Consider the following 19,977-nt stretch of genomic DNA (forward strand, 5'->3'; position numbering starts at 1 on the left):
AGTTAGCCTGTGTATGAGATGTCAAAGGTTGCTGCAACCAATTACAGACTTCAGCGTTTGAGAACTGAGGTCTGCGATTGGCTGCATCAGCCTCTGATATCCCTTAAACAGGTTGATTGCAGTCTATCAACAAAGACCCAGGGTGGAGAATGGAGCTGTGGGGAACCAGGAGAGGTGAGTTTACCATCTTTTATTTTTACAGATAGGGGAGCAGGGGTTTACAAAAAAAAATTGCTTGGACAACCCCTTTAAGCAAAACCTACTTTTTGTCCTTTTGGAATATTATTTATATATAAGGCCTGTTGTAATCCTATCCTTTCCTTCTCAGGATTACTTCATCAGCACATCAGTAGATCTACGGGAACAGGTGCACCGAGTCAGGAAGCTCCATCATATGCTAGAGATAGTTGTAAACTGCAATGTCTTCCTGAACCTGGAGCACGAGAACCTCTTTCCACTGACACAGTGAGTCATTGCTAGAAGGATACTTAATGTAAAGATGCATGGATTAATGCAATCCGATCTGCTAAAATACAACCTGCTCACACAATGCCAACAACACAAACTAAATTTAACTTGCTATTGTCAGCTTAAAGTTTTTTTGTTTTTTTTCCTCTCGGGCCACATAATGAATGATGGTGATCTCTGGCCTGAGAAGGGGCCGCAGCACTCGGGGCTCTGCAAACAGCAGCTCAATAGAGGGCCCAAGCGGTGGACCGCCACCAACTAGATATTAATGTCCTATACTAAAGATGGGTCCTCAGTATTGGAGTCCCTAGAAACACCCTTGTCTATCGACAAGGTTTACAAGTTTATTGTTTTGCAGGTCTTTTTGCTGTCCTCTTAAAGGGGTTTTCTCACATAGAAAACATTGGTGGCATATTGGGCATGCATCACATAGAAAATAAAAAACAGTACTCACCTCCCGCTGCCACCACAGTTCTCTTTTTACTTTGGGCTGTAGTGGTCATGGGGTTTGTTTTACGCACATTACCTCTGAAACCAATAGAAGATCCAACAGGGACACCATCAGGGACCTCTGGTGAACTTGCCTAGGGCTTCTACATTAGAAGCCATGTGACAGGTTTATGGGACATCTGGCTGGGTGATCAAACTGTTTTTGGTAGCATTCCCTCATGCAGATTGAATGTGGTGCAGTGTCCCTCCATCCCAGACTCGATAGGTATTAAAACACTGGTTTTGAATGCACTTAAAAATTTATTTGCCAGTTCCGGTCGGGTGATGTCACCTGTCAAATGCAGATATATATATATATATATATATATTTATATATATATATATATATATATATATATATATATATATATATATATATATATATATATATATATATAATCTCCTATAACCATATTTTGAGTTTCCAATTTTTATTAACAATCACTGAGAAATCATTCTTCTTTCTGATCAGGTCTTGTTTAAAGTACTACAAAGAGAACCCATGGAATGAGCAGCATGTGTTTCAGCTCCCAATACGACCAAGTGTCATCAGCAACTTCTACCAGAAGTAAGTTGAGATGTTGTCAAGTTTACCTGAAGTGAAAAAAAAAAAACTGCTGCTATACTTCGATAGAAGATTTTAAGGACTCGTCTTATGAGCATGTGTCTCTACTGGTGAGCCCTCCTGTAGGAGATAAACGGGAGAGCTCTTCTGTTAGAGCAGCTTCCTCTCTGGTGGACTTGTCATTTGAATGTCCATCATGTAATGCTGTGTGCTAGGAGTAGTACAGTGCGGTTGTCATTAGATCTTTATTCTGAAATCTCCAAGACTTTACAAATGCCAAGAAAAAACTTATCAGGAAAGACTTAAAGACAACCTTTCAAAGGATTGAAAGATTGACAGTTCTGCAATTATTTTGCATAAAGTACTAATGGGCAATAATGCACATTAGCACTTTAGCAGCTTGATTTGCATGTAAATGAGTCTCCAGGAGCTGTTTGCAAATCCCAGCATGTGGTCTGGACTTTGCACTTAGCTGCATTGTCTGTGCATGATCTGCTGCGGGCTACCCGCTGAATACAATGCAATCGTCTGCTCCCAGGGAGAATACAGCCTGCGGTCCCTTCTATCTCTCTCCAGCTGAACGATGGATTTTATGCTCACCCAAAAATTATCATTCAGCCGAAGAATGAAAGATGGAAGCGTTTACACATAACAATTATCGCCCAAAAGCCATCGTTTGAATGAATTTTGAGTGATTGTTGCGTGTAAATGGGGCTTAAATTTGTAAAGCCTTTTTTTGCACCAGGACATTGTTGCTTGATACCTACAATTATCTGCCATATTGGCTCTAATGGTCACCTGATAACTCATAGGTTCTTTCACTGACTGTACTTCCTGGGCTGTCAGTCACAGAAAAGGGAACTTCCCTATCCCCCGTATACAGACCTGCTTGATTGGCTGTGAGCCTCTAATATGTAAATCATGATCTAGGACTATTAACCAAATATCAGGTGTCAAAAAGAGCCAGTCTTCACCCTACTCTCTAGGGTCACCAGTTTTTTTTGTTTTTTCTGCAAATTGAAAAACAAGTACGGTAATCCTGGGAAGATCAGCTGTAAGTGACGGTGCATCCAAACGTAGCAGTTCTAATAATTAACAAGTGTTCTACTAGATCTTGAATATTCAGCTTAACAAGAACCTAGTAACAAGGATCTTTCTTCAGTTCTCACCCACAGATATGGAGAGTGGAGATCCTCAGTGGACATGGGCAGAAGGAAGTCAAGACTATGTGGCAGCTAAGTGCCAGACCTCCTGTAGACCACGTGTCATTTGATATCCCAGGTACTGAATCTAAGCTCTGGTATAACCCATGTTTGTATTGTATGAAGTAAGTGCCGAGTGTTTCTTCTTCGTGAAGCCATGCTTATGTTTAACCTCAATTCGAAAATTAAACGGCTAGTGACCCTTCTGAAGCTTGAAAACATACATGTCGCGTACACACTTTCCCAGCAGGTGACGTGCGTGCGACTGCAAGGGGTTAATCTTTTTTCACTTGGGTTACAAATGGAACATAAATGTTACCCTAACACAGTCTGTATACCCCCAAGTACACATTGCCACCACTCCTTGAAAATGGGAAAGGAGTTCTATACACCCTCGCATACTGCTCTCCAGCAGTCAACGAGTTAACAGTCTCACAGGCTATAGCAAAATAAGATGATATATTGTACAAGCAAAAGGGGTATTTTACTATTTTTGACCTATCCTTAGGATAGATCATCAATAATTGATCGTGTGGGTCTGCCGTTCGGCATCCCTGCCGAACATCTGATCCTACAGCCCATTGTCAGTACAGCCAAGCAGGATGTCTGTATTGGGGTCAGAGACAGAAGTGGAATAGAAAGCTTCGCTCCTATTGAAATCTATGGCAGAGGTACCTTCAATTACACTTCTGGCTAGAGGGGAATAGCTCCCATTGAAAGCAGTAGGAGCAAAGCCTTCTATTATGCTTTCAGCTCTGACCCCAATGTGGATGTCGGGTTCAGCCACACTGAGAGCGGGCCGGAGGATCGGATGATCAGCGGGGATCCCGAGCGGCCGCGCCCACTGATCAACTAATGATGACCTATCCTGAGAACAGGTCATTAATAGAGATGAGCGAACGTACTCGGATAAGCACTACTCGTCCGAGTAATGTGCCTTATCCGAGTACCGCTGTACTCGTGCTGAAAGATTCGGGGCGCTCCGCTGCTGACAGGTGAGTCGCAGCGGGGAGCAGGGGAGAGTGGGCGGGAGAGAAGGAGAGAAAGATCTCCCCTCCGTTCCCCCCCGCTCTCCCCTGCAGCTCCCCGCTCCGCAGCGCGTCCCGAATCTTTCAGCACGAGTACAGCGGTACTCGGATAAGGCACATTACTCGGACGAGTAGTGCTTATCCGAGTACGTTCGCTCATCTCTAGTCATTAATAATAAATGCCTGGAATATCCCTTTAAAGGGGTTGTCCCGCGCCGAAACGGGTTTTTTTTTTTTCAATAGCCCCCCAGTTCGGCGCGAGACAAACCCGATGCAGGGATAAAAAGAAAAAAACGGGTAGTACTTACCCGAATCCCCGCGCTCCGGTGACTTCTTACTTACCTTGTGAAGATGGCCGCCGGGATCTTCACCCTCGGTGGACCGCAGGTCTTCTGTGCGGTCCGTTGCCGATTCCAGCCTCCTGATTGGCTGGAATCGGCACACGTGACGGGGCGGAGCTACGAGGAGCAGCTCTCCAGCACGAGCGGCCCCATTCAGAAAAGAAGAAGACAGGACTGCGCAAGCGCGTCTAATCGGGCGATTAGACGCTAAAATTAGACGGCACCATGGAGACGGGGACGCTAGCAACGGAACAGGTAAGTGAATAACTTCTGTATGGCTCATAATTAATGCACGATGTATATTACAAAGTGCATTAATATGGCCATACAGAAGTGTATACCCCCACTTTGTTTCGCGGGACAACCCCTTTAAGGTCTTTCTGCTTCCTTCAAGGTCAAAAGAACAAGGGGACAGATATCCTATTTAGATGACCCCCAAAACATGAGCTCAATTTTATTGTTTAAAACATGTTATAATTCCGGTCCCTGTATCAGACTTCAGAACTGCCCATTAGTTCATGATGCGAATCTCTTGTTTAGGACTGGACAGTGAGCTAATAAGGGGTAAATGGTATGACTATTAGAGTGACCCTCCAGTCCATCTTCTCTGACTGATGTACACTATGCACTGGTGTCAAATGCAGCACTCCGCTGCAAACTACTAGAGCAAAGCTAAAGTGAGCCTCCAGCTTCAAGACAAAATTCTGACCCGGGAACGGTGGGGGTATATTACCTGTAGATGAGCTAATTGGCTTTCTCTCCAGTTTGGCATTTCTAGGTTCCAATTCCTGGCAGCCAAGATAGCTGCTGCAACCTTTAGACTACCTAATCATGCATACTGCATTGATAGTGTTGGGTCTAACAATGCACTATACCTGCTCTGTGATTAGTCAGTGCTGTTCACATGATTAGCGTTGACCAATCACAAAGTAGTGCATAGTCTAGTTAGAAAATGGCGGCGGCCATGTTGGTCACCCATAAATGAGATATGGAATGAAGGGATGGCTGAGGAAATTGTCTATGGATAATATAATCCTCTCCACCAGGGGGTTGCTTTCACCTTTTGGATGCCAAATGTACTCAGTTATATATTACCTTTTTATCACAGTGTAGCCAGCATCCATTTGTTAATGTGGTATAGAAATGCCCATGAATTAGATATCATGATGCTTCAGAACTGCTGGGCTGCAAAGGTCTTGGAAATCTATTCTTCACCCCCAATGTTGTTATCTACCACCAAACTGTTACTGGAGGTTCTGGAGATTTATGATATAGCAAAATGAACATTGATTTGGGATAGTCTGAACTAAAGGATGATGAATTGCAAATGGAAATAGTTTTTTGTTTTTTTTCATTCCAAAAAAATATTCCATTAGGGTTTATTAATCTTGATTAAAATCATAAAATGTACAACCTGCAAAGTTGTCTGGCTGCACAAGAAAATTGGGGTTTAGTTGGCAGCAAATATTTGCAAATGGGTTCGGGAAGGGTATCGTTTTGTCTTAGGAGAACACTTAGAAGGTGTTAGGAGACTTGTAAGGCCGTGCATGCTCCTCTGGGAAATATGCAAACGGGGAAATGGAACAATATCTCTGCAGCGCAGGCAGGAACGTTGCCTTCCACTAGGTGGCGCTGCAGAGGTACTGTGCTCCATCTTCCTATTTGCAGAGGAACATGCACATTTATTTATGGGCAGGAAACCCAAAGAATATACTGTCTATGGATATTGTGGATGTAACTTAAGGATCATTTTTCTGCTTGTGTATATATTTTGAAATGCTAATTGACTAGTGGACGTAACATCTTGCTGTTTTTGTTGTTGCTTTGCTAGATGTCCAGGTAGATCTGACAATGAATGGAGAAAGTGAAGACGTTCTTTATTACCAAGCACAGAGCAGCTGCAGTCAAGTACATTTCTTATAAAAGCGACCAGTCAGGTAATACCATGTATTCCCACTGCAGAACTTCACTACGAATGGAGTCTATTGTTCTCTAACCATTAGTGATGGGCTTTGGTTCCACAAACGGGAATGGTCAAATATTACCTGGATCGCTGTACTGATCTCTATATGTGTGTAAAGCATAGGTGCTGCTTGTATGCTACCTGTTCTTCAGGTTCCATAGTCCTGTGACAAGCTAATAAGACTTTGGGTATGGTTCTGTTGTGGGGTGGGCACTGGTAAAATCACCTACCAACTACTGGTTTCTGTCTTAGAAATCTGACACCGTGTATAGATGGGAGGAATGACAAGCGATCCGTTGTTTAACTGTAAATTTATTAACACAATTTGCAAAAATAAAGTTTTTCCACATTGTTTTTATGGACTCCACCAGCAGCATTGACCATAGTCCTCGTCCAAAGGCTTTAAATCAGTCTATGAAATCATGAAGATCAGTCCAATGAATTGCACACAAAACATCCAGCAGTGTTCCCCCTGCTCCCCAATACTGTACACCTTTTTGGTACTCTTGTAGTCCTTAGTAATACAATGTGCAGTTGAGAATCTTATGTAAGACTTAAGAAATGCAGAGTTCTTTTCGATATTGGAATCTTGGAAAGACGCTGTATCCTGGCGTAGAGTTACAATTTTGTGATAGGATTCTGGGAACCTTGTGCATAAGACATTAAAGAGGAGCTGTCGCCAATCCTGACATGTCTGTTTTAGTAAGTATTTGCATTCCACATGAAATAACCGTTCTGAATAATCTTTTCTGGGAACTCCTTGTTGTGCTGTTCCTCTGGTATTCCTTCCGGAATGTCTATGAGTAAACTGGCAAATGGGTGTTTCCATTCACATTTTCCAGTGGGTGTGTCCTTACCGTTAACACTGATTGGACAATGTCAGACTGTGTAAAATACATCCCCAACTGGTCGTACCCAGGGGAAGAGTGCAACACACAGATCTAAGGCCGCCTGCAGATGGGCGGAAATTCCGCGGCGGGATTTCCCACGGGATTTCCGCCGCTGGAAGCCTGCATAGGATTGCGTTAAGAAACGCAATCCTATGCAGACGGCCGTGGTTTGGCCGCGCGAAATCTTGCGCGGCAAACACACCGCGGCAAGCCCCGCACAGAAACGTCACTGACCCGTTTCCGGTCTGCGCATGTGCTGACACATGAAAGATCCGGAGCTGCGGGGCGCGGGTGAGGTCGCGCTACTCTCTGCAGGTGCTCCGGTCGGGTGCCGCGGCGAGAATTCTCGCTGCTGGATCCAACCCGGCCAGCTGCAGGCGGCTTAAGAAAAGATTCCCCAAACTATTTTTCATGAAGAATACAGGTATTTACTAAGACAGACATATTAGGAGAGCTGATGGGTCTTCGTTAGTCGGGACCTTAAACTTAATAAATTGTAGGAAAATCCATTCCGATATAAAAATCGCTACCCATCAAGTGTATAATACTCACAATCCTCCTCTGAAAATACCGTATAGGAGGTACACTTATCACAGCATGCCTTTTCTTTAGCAGAGAACCAGAAGAGGAGGTCTTCAAGTTAAAGTCCTTGTTCTGGGCGGAGTTGAGAGCACTTGTCAGATGGGGATTTTATCTGTGCGCCACCATGTGGGTTGTCCTAGCTCTTTCTGCGCAGGAGGATCATCAAGAGCACAGCGCTGATGAGTATGCACAATGTACAGACTGTAGGCACCACAATCTCGGTCACCATCTCCATGTGGCTGGTCAGCGGGTCTACGATGAGAAAAACTCAACATATGAACATGACTGTGTACTGTGTTTGCAGTGCTTAATAGTGCATGATCTAGCCTTTTTTCTTATATTAAATGGCTTCATCATGCTTCCCTGATCCTAATTATCTGTCATCATGATGTTCGCCATAATACTATTTAACAAGAGAAGAGATTACACATTTTAGGTTGCCCATAGACATGCTATAATTGCTCACAATCAACATGACTATCTCCCCCCCATTAAAATGCTTGTGCTGTAAGGCCCACTTACACGTAATGATTATCGCTCAAAATTTGTTAAAACGACTGAAAATGAGCGATAATTGTTACATGTAAACTCAGGCATCGTGCACTTTTCATTTGAACGATTATTTTAAGGTGAATTTAAAATCCATAGTTCACCTACTGGAGATGAAGCAAACATGTTTATCTCTTAGTAGACCGCAGGCTGTTATCTCTGCGGGGAGCTGGTAGGTAACATTGTAACTTGCCGGCAGCTGCCACAAGAACAATGCAGCTGTGTGCACAGCTGGGCGTGTAATAAATCTGCAAACAGCTCCTGGAGGCCCTTTTATATGCAAATGAAGATGATAAAGTGTTAATGGTCATTAACACTTTATGTAAAAAGATCACTAATAGAGATGAGCGAGTATACTCGCTAAACGCAATTGCTCGAGCGAGCATTGCCTTTAGCGAGTATCTCCCCCGCTCGAGACTGCAGGTTCGGGTGCCGGCGCGGGGGAGCGGTGAGTAGCGGCTGTCAACAGGAGGGAGCAGGGGGAGAGAGATCTCCCCACTGTTCCCCCCCGCAGCTCCGTGCCCGCTGCTGGCACCCGAACCTTCAGTCTCGAGCGGGGGAGATACTCGCTAAAGGCAATGCTCGCTCGAGCAATTGCCTTTAGCGAGTATACTCGCTCATCTCTAATCACTAAATCTTTCAGTCATTTGAATTATTATCTTTGCGTGTAAATGGGCCTTAACTTGAACTTGCATAGTAATTCTATGGACTCTTATAATGCCGATTTGTCTCATTGAGACACTCTAGAAAAGGATTATTCCCAAATTATACTAACCTGTCTATTTCCCCCTGAATATCAAATGTCTGGGGAGGATCTGGCAGCCCTCATAGACACGTTTAAGCTCAACGTGTAGTTTTTTGTTTTTTTTAAGCTTATGTGCATCGGCTACACATTTGCCATTACTATACACATGGGCATTATGTATGCAGATTTTTCATGCAAAATAACTGATTTTCCTGGAGTAAAGTGCATTTATAAAATAAGAACTTTCATAAAGGCCAAATACACCATATGGGTTTCTGAAAGCACATCTTACCATAAATTAGCCGCAGTAAATTTGCAGCCGCATTCCTCTGTTCCTCTGATTTTTCAAGAAGAAAACAAACAAAAGTGGAGTGAGCTGAAAGAACTGATGACATTAAATCCTGCACGTTCCCACGTTACAGCTCCACGACACGTGGCACTCTAAACAGGTGCTCTCCAATTTTAAATTAGACCTGTCATGTCCTCATTTCAGTAGGGGCCGGTTGCATAGCTATAGTCCTGCTGCCTCTATTGCAATCTGATTTTTGCGCTGCTTCTCAGATTCGGCTCCCGGTGCCTCACCACTCTTTGTCAATGTGCGACATCAGATTTGATTGACACTGAGCAATGGGGACTGCCCATCTAACACATTCGCAGTTCTGCAATCTGAATCTCGAGAGAGTAAGATCTCGGAGGGTAAAGGTGGGGTATGAATCAAAGAAAAGCTGCAATAGAGTGAGCAGGGCTGTGGCTACAGAGATGTGCAAGTGCCTTGCTGGCAGGAGGACTTGGCAGGTCTTTAACCATGTACAGTAGCCTTAGTACATGTTTGCAGCATAGGTAACAGTACATTGCAGAAATCACCAGATTCCAAAACTGTTAGAATACTGGTTCCCACATGCACTAAGTCATTATAACTTTTTTTCTGTGGATGCAGCTCAGTCACACAGAACTCTTGATGCAAAATTGAAGCGAGTCTGCTGATCAGATGTTGCAATATCTGAGCATGGAGTATGCTGGAATGAACATGGCAGCAGTCGTCTTGTATTGATGTCAATGATCCCATTGTAGAGCACTAATCCAGTGTGTCAGCTCACCTTGTATGAGCACACGGCCTCTGTAGGCGCTACCACGTGGGGTACAGCTCAAAACAGCACAGTGTAGGAATGCTACAAGATGACCAATGAGCAGCCCAAAAAAGGAATATTGGCCTTGCAAAAGTATTTTAGAGCAAGCACGAACACAGTTCTGTATAAATTGCCTCAATGTTATGTAACCCACAGAAAGACAAATATATAATATGATTATAAAGAAGCTCTTCCTGGAATCCCTGTTTCCTGACCTTTTGAGCCCCATAAATTAATTTAAGGGGTTTAAAGGTCATGACAGGTTCCCTTTAAGGAGGAGGAAAAATCTGCTGGAAAGGTTCATACTTTTCCAGTTAACTCCGCCCACTTTTCCACCACAAAACTGGCAAGTGAGGTGAAAAGTTACACATTTTATCACAAATATAGCACCCCTAATAATGACATATAGAATTCATAGTTCAGAAGTATGACTTGCGTATTGGAAAGACTGACTTGTTGCCCATCTAACTGTATGTATAGTATAGGGGTTGTCTAGTTGTAAACTATTGATTGCCTCTTTTTAGGATAGGCCATCAATAGTAGAATGGGAGAAATTTGCTTCCAGGGACCCCTACTGATCAACTGCTCACTGGGCCGATGCGCTCATGCACTGAGCTTATTTCTGTAGGAAGTACACAACTTCGTTCTCACTGCAGTGGTCAGGCTTGGTATTGCCGGCTGTGTCCAATTCAGTTCAATGAGAACTTTACCTGTAATACCAAGCCTGGCCACTACAGTGGGAATGGAGCAGTCTGCTTCCTGCAGAAATCGACTTGGTGCACAAACACACTAAGCCAACAAATAGCTGAATGACAGGGGTCCCAAGTGGCAGACCCCTGATAATATACTATTGATAATCCCTTTAATTGTTCGCTGTCCTTTTAAATTATATATCTAAAGTTTTTCTTGTTTCTGTGTTACATTATGTTTATATTTATCTGACTTTTTAAAGCTTATGAATCTAGCACTAATTTTGATGTACTAATAAAGGCAAACAAAATGAAGCCTCATGAATGTGATTGCAAAATGCAACAATATAAAATTCATTCACAGCGGTCTAATGTCAGCTTAAATGTCGCCATCAAGGGCTTTAATCTGTTAGTTTCAAAAGCTATTGAATCATCCATAAGGCTGTAGATGTCCATACAGATGGCCAAACGCATTGAAATCCTCCAAACTCCTTTCTTCCCAATAAGTCATACTTGCATGAGTCCACAAAGCCAAGATATGGAGAGTTGTTTGCAGGGTCTTTGCACTGGCTGTTGGGCCATACCCATGAGATAAGTCAGCCATACCCATGAGATAAGTCAGCAAAAGCCACCTATTTTTGTTGAATCGGCTGGCAATCTAATGTGAATGAGAATTCCCCGACTGTCATGGGAAAGAGGGATTGGGCTGGTTTTAAAGGGTTTTCTGAAAAGAAAACTGAAAAAACTATGGACAGGGATTGGGACAAAATGGTAAACTAAACAGTACTCAGCGGTTAGCGTTTTAGCTAGTGATGAGCGAGCATACTCGCTAAGGGCAATTGCTTGAGCGAGCATTGCCCTTAGCGAGTACCTGCCCCCTCGAGAGAAAAGGTTCGGGTGCCAGCGGCGGGCAGGAAGCTGCAGGGGAGAGCAGGGAGGAACGGAGGGGAGATCTCTCTCCCTCTCTCCTCCGCGCTCCCCCCTGCTGACTGCCGCAACTCACCGCTCCCCGGCGCCGCCACCCGAACCTTTTTTTCTCGAGCGGGCAGGTACTCGCTAAGGACAATGCTCACTCGCTCATCTCTAGTTCCAGCACAATGTCTCTGGCCCCCACCACACTGATCTAGGGAGCTCCTGCAGCCTTCATGTGCCATTCATTGTTCCTTTGACGGCTGCAGCCAATCATTGACCATGTACCGTTCATGGAAGCATCACTACCGAAGCCAGTTATTGACTGAAGCGGTAGCGTGAAAAATGACTGGCACTTGGCTGTAGAAGCTTCCAGGACCATGGCGGCTGCACTGGACTGGTAGGACAAGTAACCGGTGAGTACCACTTAGTTTGCTATTCTGTCCTATATACTGCCCATACATTTTTTTTTTTAATTAAATCTCTGAAAACCCCTTAAAAACCTTTGTTCCCATGGGAGATAAGCTGCTGTCAGAGTTGTCTGGCAGCTGCTTATTCCTTATCTTCCAGTTAATAGAAGCATACAAAAAAAAAACTGAACTGGATATACATGTTAACGGTGACGTGGTGTAATACTATTGTGTGTGAAGGAGCTCTTGTATAGCTGAAGTACAATGACTTGATTGCCTGATGGATGGTTTCCAGAATTTGAAATATATTCGACCCTATTAGACAGTGTAGACGTTGTAATAGCGGGGACAGTTTTGAGACCACATTTTCTATTATCTTCCACATTACAGATTAGTGGCAATGCAAACCGACAGCTCCTATCTATTTACCTGCAGCTAGCAGTTGGTTGGTAGTAGAACACGTCTCGGTAGATATACGGTGCCAGTTTTCCACCTGATGATAAAATCAAGTTTCAGTGAGTATGTGTGCCATCTTCTTAAAGCAGGTATGCCAGTGCAGCTTCTGTATGGTCTCATGGTTTGTCTTCTGTAGTGTAAGAACTAGGCTTTTCACATTTTTTATATAATTCAATAGCTATAAGTGTACCAAAACTGAACTTGAGGTTTATATTAGAACAGAATTTGTATTACTTTGAAGCATACCCACACTTTCAGAAGACGCTGCCCATATGTTCATTAGGAATAGCACTATTTATGGACATTATAGGACTTGTATCCTGCATTTATCACCTGTTTTCCTCTCTATAGGCTCCATTTCTAATTGTTAGTCTTCCCTGAGCTGCTGGGTGGAGACTTGCTGTTATGTTGTCTCCCATACACTGCACACACGAAGAGGAGATTTTGCTCCCTAACTCCATATAGCAAATTGTCAGCAGAAGCAGCATGGAGAACATTTTACTGTAGCATTGAGCAGTGTACATGTGAATCCAGCTCTGGGGTGAGAGAAAATACTAGAAGCTGCAGTCATGTCTCCCTCCTCCTGACCTTCCCATAGACACACACACACACCAGTCTTGGTGTCTCTGTTGCTAAAGACAGATTTGACTTTACAACAGACAGTGGAAAGCAATTTAGAAGAAAGTGAGATTCTTCATAGCCAAGACTTAGGAGCCATTTTTCTGCATAAATATGTCTTTAGATAAAGTCATTTGAATTCTTGCAAGTCATCACATGGGCGATTATATAAGCACAAGTTTGTTGAAAGTACAGTGCCAATTTTAAAACAGCAATGCCCAACCACTACATAGGAGTTATATGTAGTTTTTGGGCTTACTGCACTTCACCCTGTATGTAACTTAAAGGGGTTGTCCCGCGCCGAAACGGGTTTTTTTTTTTTTAACCCCCCCCCCCCCCCCCCCCCCCCGTTCGGCGCGAGACAACCCCGATGCAGGGGTTAAAAAAACAACCCGCACAGCGCTTACCTGAATCCCGGCGGTCCGGCGTCTTCATACTTACCTGCTGAAGATGGCCGCCGGGATCCTCTGTCTCCGTGGACCGCAGGGCTTCTGTGCGGTCCATTGCCGATTCCAGCCTCCTGATTGGCTGGAATCGGCACGTGACGGGGCGGAGCTACACGGAGCCGGCATTCTACACGAGCGGCCCCATAGAAGACTGCAGAAGACCCGGACTGCGCAAGCGCGGCTAATTTGGCCATCGGAGGGCGAAAATTAGTCGGCTCCATGGGAACGAGGACGCTAGCAACGGAGCAGGTAAGTATAAAACTTTTTATAACTTCTGTATGGCTCATAATTAATGCACAATGTACATTACAAAGTGCATTATTATGGCCATACAGAAGTGTATAGACCCACTTGCTGCCGCGGGACAACCCCTTTAAGATACTATTGTGCACTAATAGAAACAGGGAGCTAATTCTGTTAGTAAAATTGGTAGCAGGGTCAAAACCAAATCACTAAGGTCAGAGCCATATCAATTAGTCATAAGCTTTTTCAAATTTTAGATTGATTGTGGATCCTTACCATCTCATATTTCAAAGGGTTCCAAGGTACAAATTGGTAAAGACCTCACTTTTAAGAACTGAACTTGACAACTATTCATGGTAAAGAATGTAGGCTACACCAGTGTCTATTAAACCGGAGAGCCAGACAAAGTTTTTGAAAGCTCCTCACAATGCTGTACAAACCTAAAAGAAGTCAGACCCACCTATCTTGTTCCACCAATGCCTGGCAGAGAAGTTCCAGGTCCCCAATTGGCCATCTCCAACCAGATCCATGGAGCAGTGCAAGATCATGAATTTGCCAACAGCGGGATTTTGAAGGACTCAAGCGCTCCACAGGATGTGCAAATGAAATTATTTCTTTATTTACAACAATATGATAAAAACATCTTCAAATATAAATTCTTACTTCTTTCAACCGGTTGTATCATAGCTCTTTCTACTTCCTGTTGCAGCAATAATGCCACCACCATCAGGGATATGTGTTGGCTGCTGACAATCACAGGCTCGCTCTGGCCAGCGATTGGTTGCAGGTATCACATGTTCTGGGTGCAGAAGGCATTGCTGCTGCAGCAGAGAGGAAGAAGCAGCGGGAGATGGGGTGAGATTGACTACTATTATGTTTGTATAGCATTGTCAGCAGATTTACAAAAAATAGTTTGCTTGTATATAACCCATTTAATACAAGTCCTTGTTTCTGTGAAGTATGGGTTACAATGTGGCTCCCACATGGGTTGGTCGCCTAGTTTTCATAAGGTTCTCTGCAAATGAAATCCTCTTTCATTGTATGACGGGTCTGTTTTATACTAGTGGAGAACCACTTACCTCTCTGACATTAGGGAAACCATTGGCTTTAATGATCTTTTTGTAGAACTGTACAGAGGCCTTTGGATAACGGGGTTTGCTTTTGCTCTTGAATTCAACATAGTATAGTCCAAATCTTTCTGAGAAGCCTTCATCCCACTCAAATTTATCCAACAATGACCAAGCCGTGTACCCCTGGATGTGAACCCCGTCCTTTATAGCTGTCACAAAGCCAAAAGCCACTTAAGTTAGAGGGGAATTGACACGAACAGTCACACAGCTTCTACCACACACATGTTACGTTTTCTGTTGCATATTCTCTATTTTCATTAGGAACACACTGACTTAATGTTTTCGATACTAAAGTTAAGTGAAATATGGAAAAAGTCACAAGGAGTTATTCTTGGGCCTTTATATTGATGACTTATCGTTAGAATGGGGGGGGGGGGGGGTGTCAGATTCCTGGCACCCCTGCCAATCACTATTTGCATGTGCTAAGATACAGTGGAACATGCATAGCTTTGGACATTTAATAGCTGCTCTCAATGCCACTGTAAGCCCACTGAGCTTGCAGTACTTTTCCTGGCCACTACACTATGTACGGAGCTGTGCTAGTTTTGCTGCACCATGGCTCTTGCAAATTGCTGTTTAGCGGGGGGGGGGGGGGGGGAGTTGGAACTCCATTTATATGATATAAAAGTCCTAGAATACTCCTTTCATATCTACAATTGTTTTTGCCATGTCTCTCACCTTTCAACATCTCATTGATGTAACCCTTGAGATACTGTATTCTCCATTCATCACACAGCTGGGCACACAGCATCTTCTCCGACACTCCATTCTCAGTTACCAACACCATAGGGTTTCCATACTGGGTCTAGCAGAAAAATATTGAATGCAAAGTGCTAGACTATTCAATATTATGGAATTTTGAGAAAGAAAAAGTGAGGAAAAGTCACTTTAAGGCATCATCCAACAGTAGATCACTGCCCTGTAAGAATGTCCTGTGCCACATGGAGACCCTACAGTTTCAACTGCAGCGCTGTGAGCAGTACATGGGCCACCATCTGCTGCTGCTTCCATATGGCACCATATTCTCTCCTATGAGCAATGCTTGTAGAGAAGAATATTTCTGGAATATGGCAAAATTTTATATCCTCCATATCAATTTGTAGACATATGAAACTACAAAATGGTAACATACATACTTTTGTCGGATTATGGCTCCATCCAGCTGGGAACTTGTATGGAGCCATAATGTGGTTGTGAGGCCTTAGGGTAGTTTTAAACAATACATTTTTAACATGGTTTACAAATGCCTATTTAGAAGCTGAAATGAATGCCAAAGGCAAAAAGTGATTCCCTCTACTACTTTTCCTTTATTACAACAGCATGTGAAAATATGTTGAAATTAAAGATAATGGGGCACATATATTAACATAATTTACACCAGAAACTGGCATAAATGTTAGCCGAAATCTACGCCGGATTTGGGGCAGGGCTAGCTTAAAAGTTGGGACAAAGGTACTGAGAGGCTTGTGCCTTATCATACAGTTGGCGCACTTCATGGCAGCACTATCTCTACTTAGAGTATGTAAGTAAATCTCCCTATGACTTTACTGCATTGATGATCGCAGAGCATAATAATATTTATAAATTACCTTTACAAAATTTAGCAGTCTCCGAAAGCCCCACGGGACAGAATACAGCCACTTTGACTCTGGCTCAGGCCACTTGGGGTCCACCAGCTCTGTCAGGTCTCGGTCTGTGAAGTAACTCGGCCCTTGTGTGGCTCGGAAGTTTCTGCTTGTGATATATCTGGTGGTAAAGTGACCTATGCCAAGAAAGTCACTTGTACCTTTAATAAAGGCCTTCTCCTGAGAGGTAAAGCTAGGAAGTCTTGATATTCCCAAACCCTGTTGTGAACTCTTCTGTCCTGCATGGAGGAAACACATACATGAAAGTTAGGACACTGCTACAACAGTCAAAAAGTACCATAATGTTTCCTAATAGAGATGAGCGAGTATACTCGCTAAGGCACATTACTCGAGCGAGTAGTACCTTAGCCGAGTATCTCCCCGCTCATCTCTAAAGATTCGGGGGCCGGCGGCGGGGGGAGAGCGGGGAGGAACGGAGGGAGATCTCTCTCTCCCTCTTTCTCCCCCCCCCCTTCCCCGCCGCAACTCACCTGTCACCCGCGCCAGCCCCCGAATCTTTACTCGAGCGAGTAGTGCCTTAACCAAGTATCTCCCCGCTCATCTCTAATGTGCCTTAGCGAGTATACTCACTCATCTCTATTTCCTAATTGAACCAAGAGACAATGGGACTTTACCAGTCAACTGCTTACAACTCCTCTGTGTTCACTTACCTATATATTCTTTCATGATCTGTGGGTAGTCGCCATTGTAAAGAGTATTTGCAAACCATCCAAAATTAAATTGCACAAATCTTTCTGCAGCCTCAATGTCCTTCTGACTGGAGATATCCACTGGTTCTCCCCACTCTGTAGTCAATGAGATCCCCACCAATCCTGAAGAAGGGGATAGCAGGAACTAAATTTATTGTGCAATACTATATGCCATTTGATACATTTGTTAGAACATCACCTATATTAGAGTTGGTTTGGTAACATTCTATATTTGGTTAGCAACTAAAATGATGTAGAAATAAAATGGATACAGAAATAAGCCACATTATTAGAGATACCTGCCCTTTTGCAATTGGAGCTTCCCTGTATGCAAATTAGCTACATGACCCTGGAGTGCTGCATAAAATCAAGTGTTTCTTGGATCAGCTTTAGAGATGAGCGAACGTACTCGTCCGAGCTTGATATTCGTGCGAATATTAGGGTGTTCGGGATGCTCGTTACTCGTAACGAGTACCACGCGGTGTTCCGGTTACTTTCAGTTTCCTCTCTGAGACGTTAGCGCGCTTTTCTGGCCAATTGAAAGACAGGGAAGGCATTACAACTTCCCCCTGTGACGTTCAAGCCCTATACCACCCCCCTGCTGTGAGTGGCTGGGGAGATCTGATGTCACCCGAGTATAAAAATCGGCCCCTCCCGCGGCTCGCCTCAGATGCCTTGTGAGTTAGCTGAGGGACAGTGGTATCGTGCTGGAGCTGCTGTAGGGAGAGCGTTAGGAGTTAGTGTAGGCTTCAAGAACCCCAACGGTCCTTCTCAGGGCCACATCTAATAGTGTGCAGTACTGTGTTAGCACTGTATTTTATTTTTTTTTTTCAAAATTGGATCTGCAGAGCATTGCGCCCTGCAATAGGGACAGAAGTGGTGGTTAGGCAGGGAGAGTGTTAGCAGTGAGTGTAGGCTTCAAGAACCCCAACGGTCCTTTCTAGGGCCACATCTATCCGTGTGCAGTACTGTCCAGGCTGCTGTTAGCAGTGTTGCATATTTTTTTTTTTCTCAAAACCGGCTGTGCAGAGCATTGCACCCGGCATTAATACTTCAGGGATAGAATTGTGTAGGCAGGGCCAGAAGACATACATTATTCATTGAATAGACGCAGTGTGGCTTGTCCTTTGAAAAACAAGGGAAAAAATTCTATTTCGCCTGCCTCTGACAGTCCTCAGGGCTCTGGGTACGTGTGTGCTGCATGCAGAATGTTAAAAAAAATCAGACGCAGCCAGCTACGTTTTACTGCAGGCTTGCGCCAATTTTTTTCCTGCATGGGAAATCCCTGATCTGCTGGAGCCAATAACTTTGCATCACTGCAGTTCTCTGACACATTTGCAGGGCCACAACACAGTTATTAAACTTAGTAGTATTCATTGAATACACGCAGTGTGGCTTGTCCTTTGAAAAACAAGGGAAAAAATTCTATTTTGGCTGCAGGCTTGCGCCACTTTCTTTCCTGCCTGGGAAATCAAATCACTGGTAATACACCATGCTGAGGGGTAGGGGTAGGCCTATAGGACGTGGACGCGGGCGAGGACGCGGAGGCCCAAGTTAAGGTGTGGGCACAGGTCGAGCCAGTGCGGTGGCCAGGGGTAGAGGTAGGGCCAGACCGAATAATCCACCAACTGTTTCCCAAAGCGCCCCCTCGCGCCATGCCACCCTGCACAGGTCAAGGTGCTCTACGGTGTGGCAGTTTTTCACAGAGACGCCTGACGACCGACGAACAGTGGTGTGCAACCTTTGTCGCGCCAAGATCAGCTGGGGAGGCACCACCAACAGCATGCGCAGGCATATGATGGCCAAGCACCCCACAAGGTGGGACGATGCCCGTTCACCGCTTCTGGTTTGCACCACTGCCTCTCCCCCTGTGCCCCAACCTGCCACTGAGATCCAACCCCCCTCTGAGGACACAGGCACTACCGTCTCCTGGCCTGCACCCACACCCTCACCTCCGCTGTCCTCAGCCCCATCCAGCAATGTCTCTCAGCGTAGCGTCCAGACGTCGCTAGCGCCACAGTTTGAGCGCAAGTATGACGCCACGCACCCGCACGCTCAAGTGTTAAACGTGCACATTGCAAAATTGATCAGCCTAGAGATGCTGCCGTATAGGCTTGTGGAAACGGAGGCTTTCAAAAGCATGATGGCGGCGGCTGCCCCGCGCTACTCGGTTCCCAGTCGCCACTACTTTTCCCGATGTGCCGTCCCAGGCCTGCACGACCACGTCTCCAGCAACATTGTACGCGCCCTCACCAATGCGGTTACTGCCAAGGTCCACTTAACAACAGACACGTGGAGAAGCACAGGCGGGCAGGGCCACTATATCTCCCTGACGGCACATTGGGTGAATTTAGTGGAGGCTGGGACAGAGTCACAGCCTGGGACCGCTCACGTCCTACCCACCCCCAGAATTGCGGGCCACAGCTCGGTGGTGGTATCTGCGGCGGTGTATGCTTCCTCCACTAAAGCACCTTCCTCCTCCTCCTCCTCCTCCTCCAACGCAACCTCTGTCTCGCAATCAAGATGTGTCAGCAGCACGTCGCCAGCAGTCGGTGTCACGCGGCGTGGCAGCACAGCGGTGGGCAAGCGTCAGCAGGCCGTGCTGAAACTACTCAGCTTAGGAGGGAAGAGGCACACGGCCCACGAACTGCTGCAGGGTCTGACAGAGCAGACCGATCGCTGGCTTGCGCCGCTGAGCCTCCAACCGGGCATGGTTGTGTGTGACAACGGCCGTAAGCTGGTGGCGGCTCTGCAGCTCGGCAGCCTCACGCACGTGCCATGCCTGGCCCATG

The 19,977-nt window shown here is 44.9% G+C and overlaps 2 protein-coding genes across 4 annotated transcripts in view; one reads left to right on the plus strand and one right to left on the minus strand.

Annotated features, from left to right (window-relative positions):
- ZWILCH (zwilch kinetochore protein) overlaps positions 1-8,441 on the plus strand; it is a 39,917-nt gene extending 31,476 nt beyond the window's left edge. For 2 of the 3 annotated variants that reach the window (XM_066592923.1, XM_066592921.1), the window contains exons 15-19: positions 329-465; positions 1,430-1,525; positions 2,685-2,803; positions 5,925-6,030; positions 7,559-8,441. In XM_066592923.1, the coding sequence (XP_066449020.1) occupies positions 329-465; positions 1,430-1,525; positions 2,685-2,803; positions 5,925-6,016 (444 nt within the window). In that variant the 3' untranslated portion in view covers positions 6,017-6,030; positions 7,559-8,441. The remainder of the gene's footprint in view (positions 1-328; positions 466-1,429; positions 1,526-2,684; positions 2,804-5,924; positions 6,031-7,558) is intronic. The other variant, XM_066592922.1, reaches the window with a different exon arrangement.
- LCTL (lactase like) overlaps positions 7,409-19,977 on the minus strand; it is a 40,561-nt gene continuing 27,992 nt past the window's right edge. The window contains exons 10-15 of the mRNA XM_066592924.1: positions 17,147-17,308; positions 16,440-16,714; positions 15,529-15,655; positions 14,800-14,999; positions 12,387-12,450; positions 7,409-7,780 (exon numbers count right to left, since the gene is read on the minus strand). Of these exons, the coding sequence (XP_066449021.1) occupies positions 7,665-7,780; positions 12,387-12,450; positions 14,800-14,999; positions 15,529-15,655; positions 16,440-16,714; positions 17,147-17,308 (944 nt within the window). The 3' untranslated portion in view covers positions 7,409-7,664. The remainder of the gene's footprint in view (positions 7,781-12,386; positions 12,451-14,799; positions 15,000-15,528; positions 15,656-16,439; positions 16,715-17,146; positions 17,309-19,977) is intronic.

The sequence above is a fragment of the Eleutherodactylus coqui genome, chromosome 2 (assembly GCF_035609145.1).
Source record: "Eleutherodactylus coqui strain aEleCoq1 chromosome 2, aEleCoq1.hap1, whole genome shotgun sequence".
In the NCBI taxonomy this organism is placed as follows: domain Eukaryota; kingdom Metazoa; phylum Chordata; class Amphibia; order Anura; family Eleutherodactylidae; genus Eleutherodactylus; species Eleutherodactylus coqui.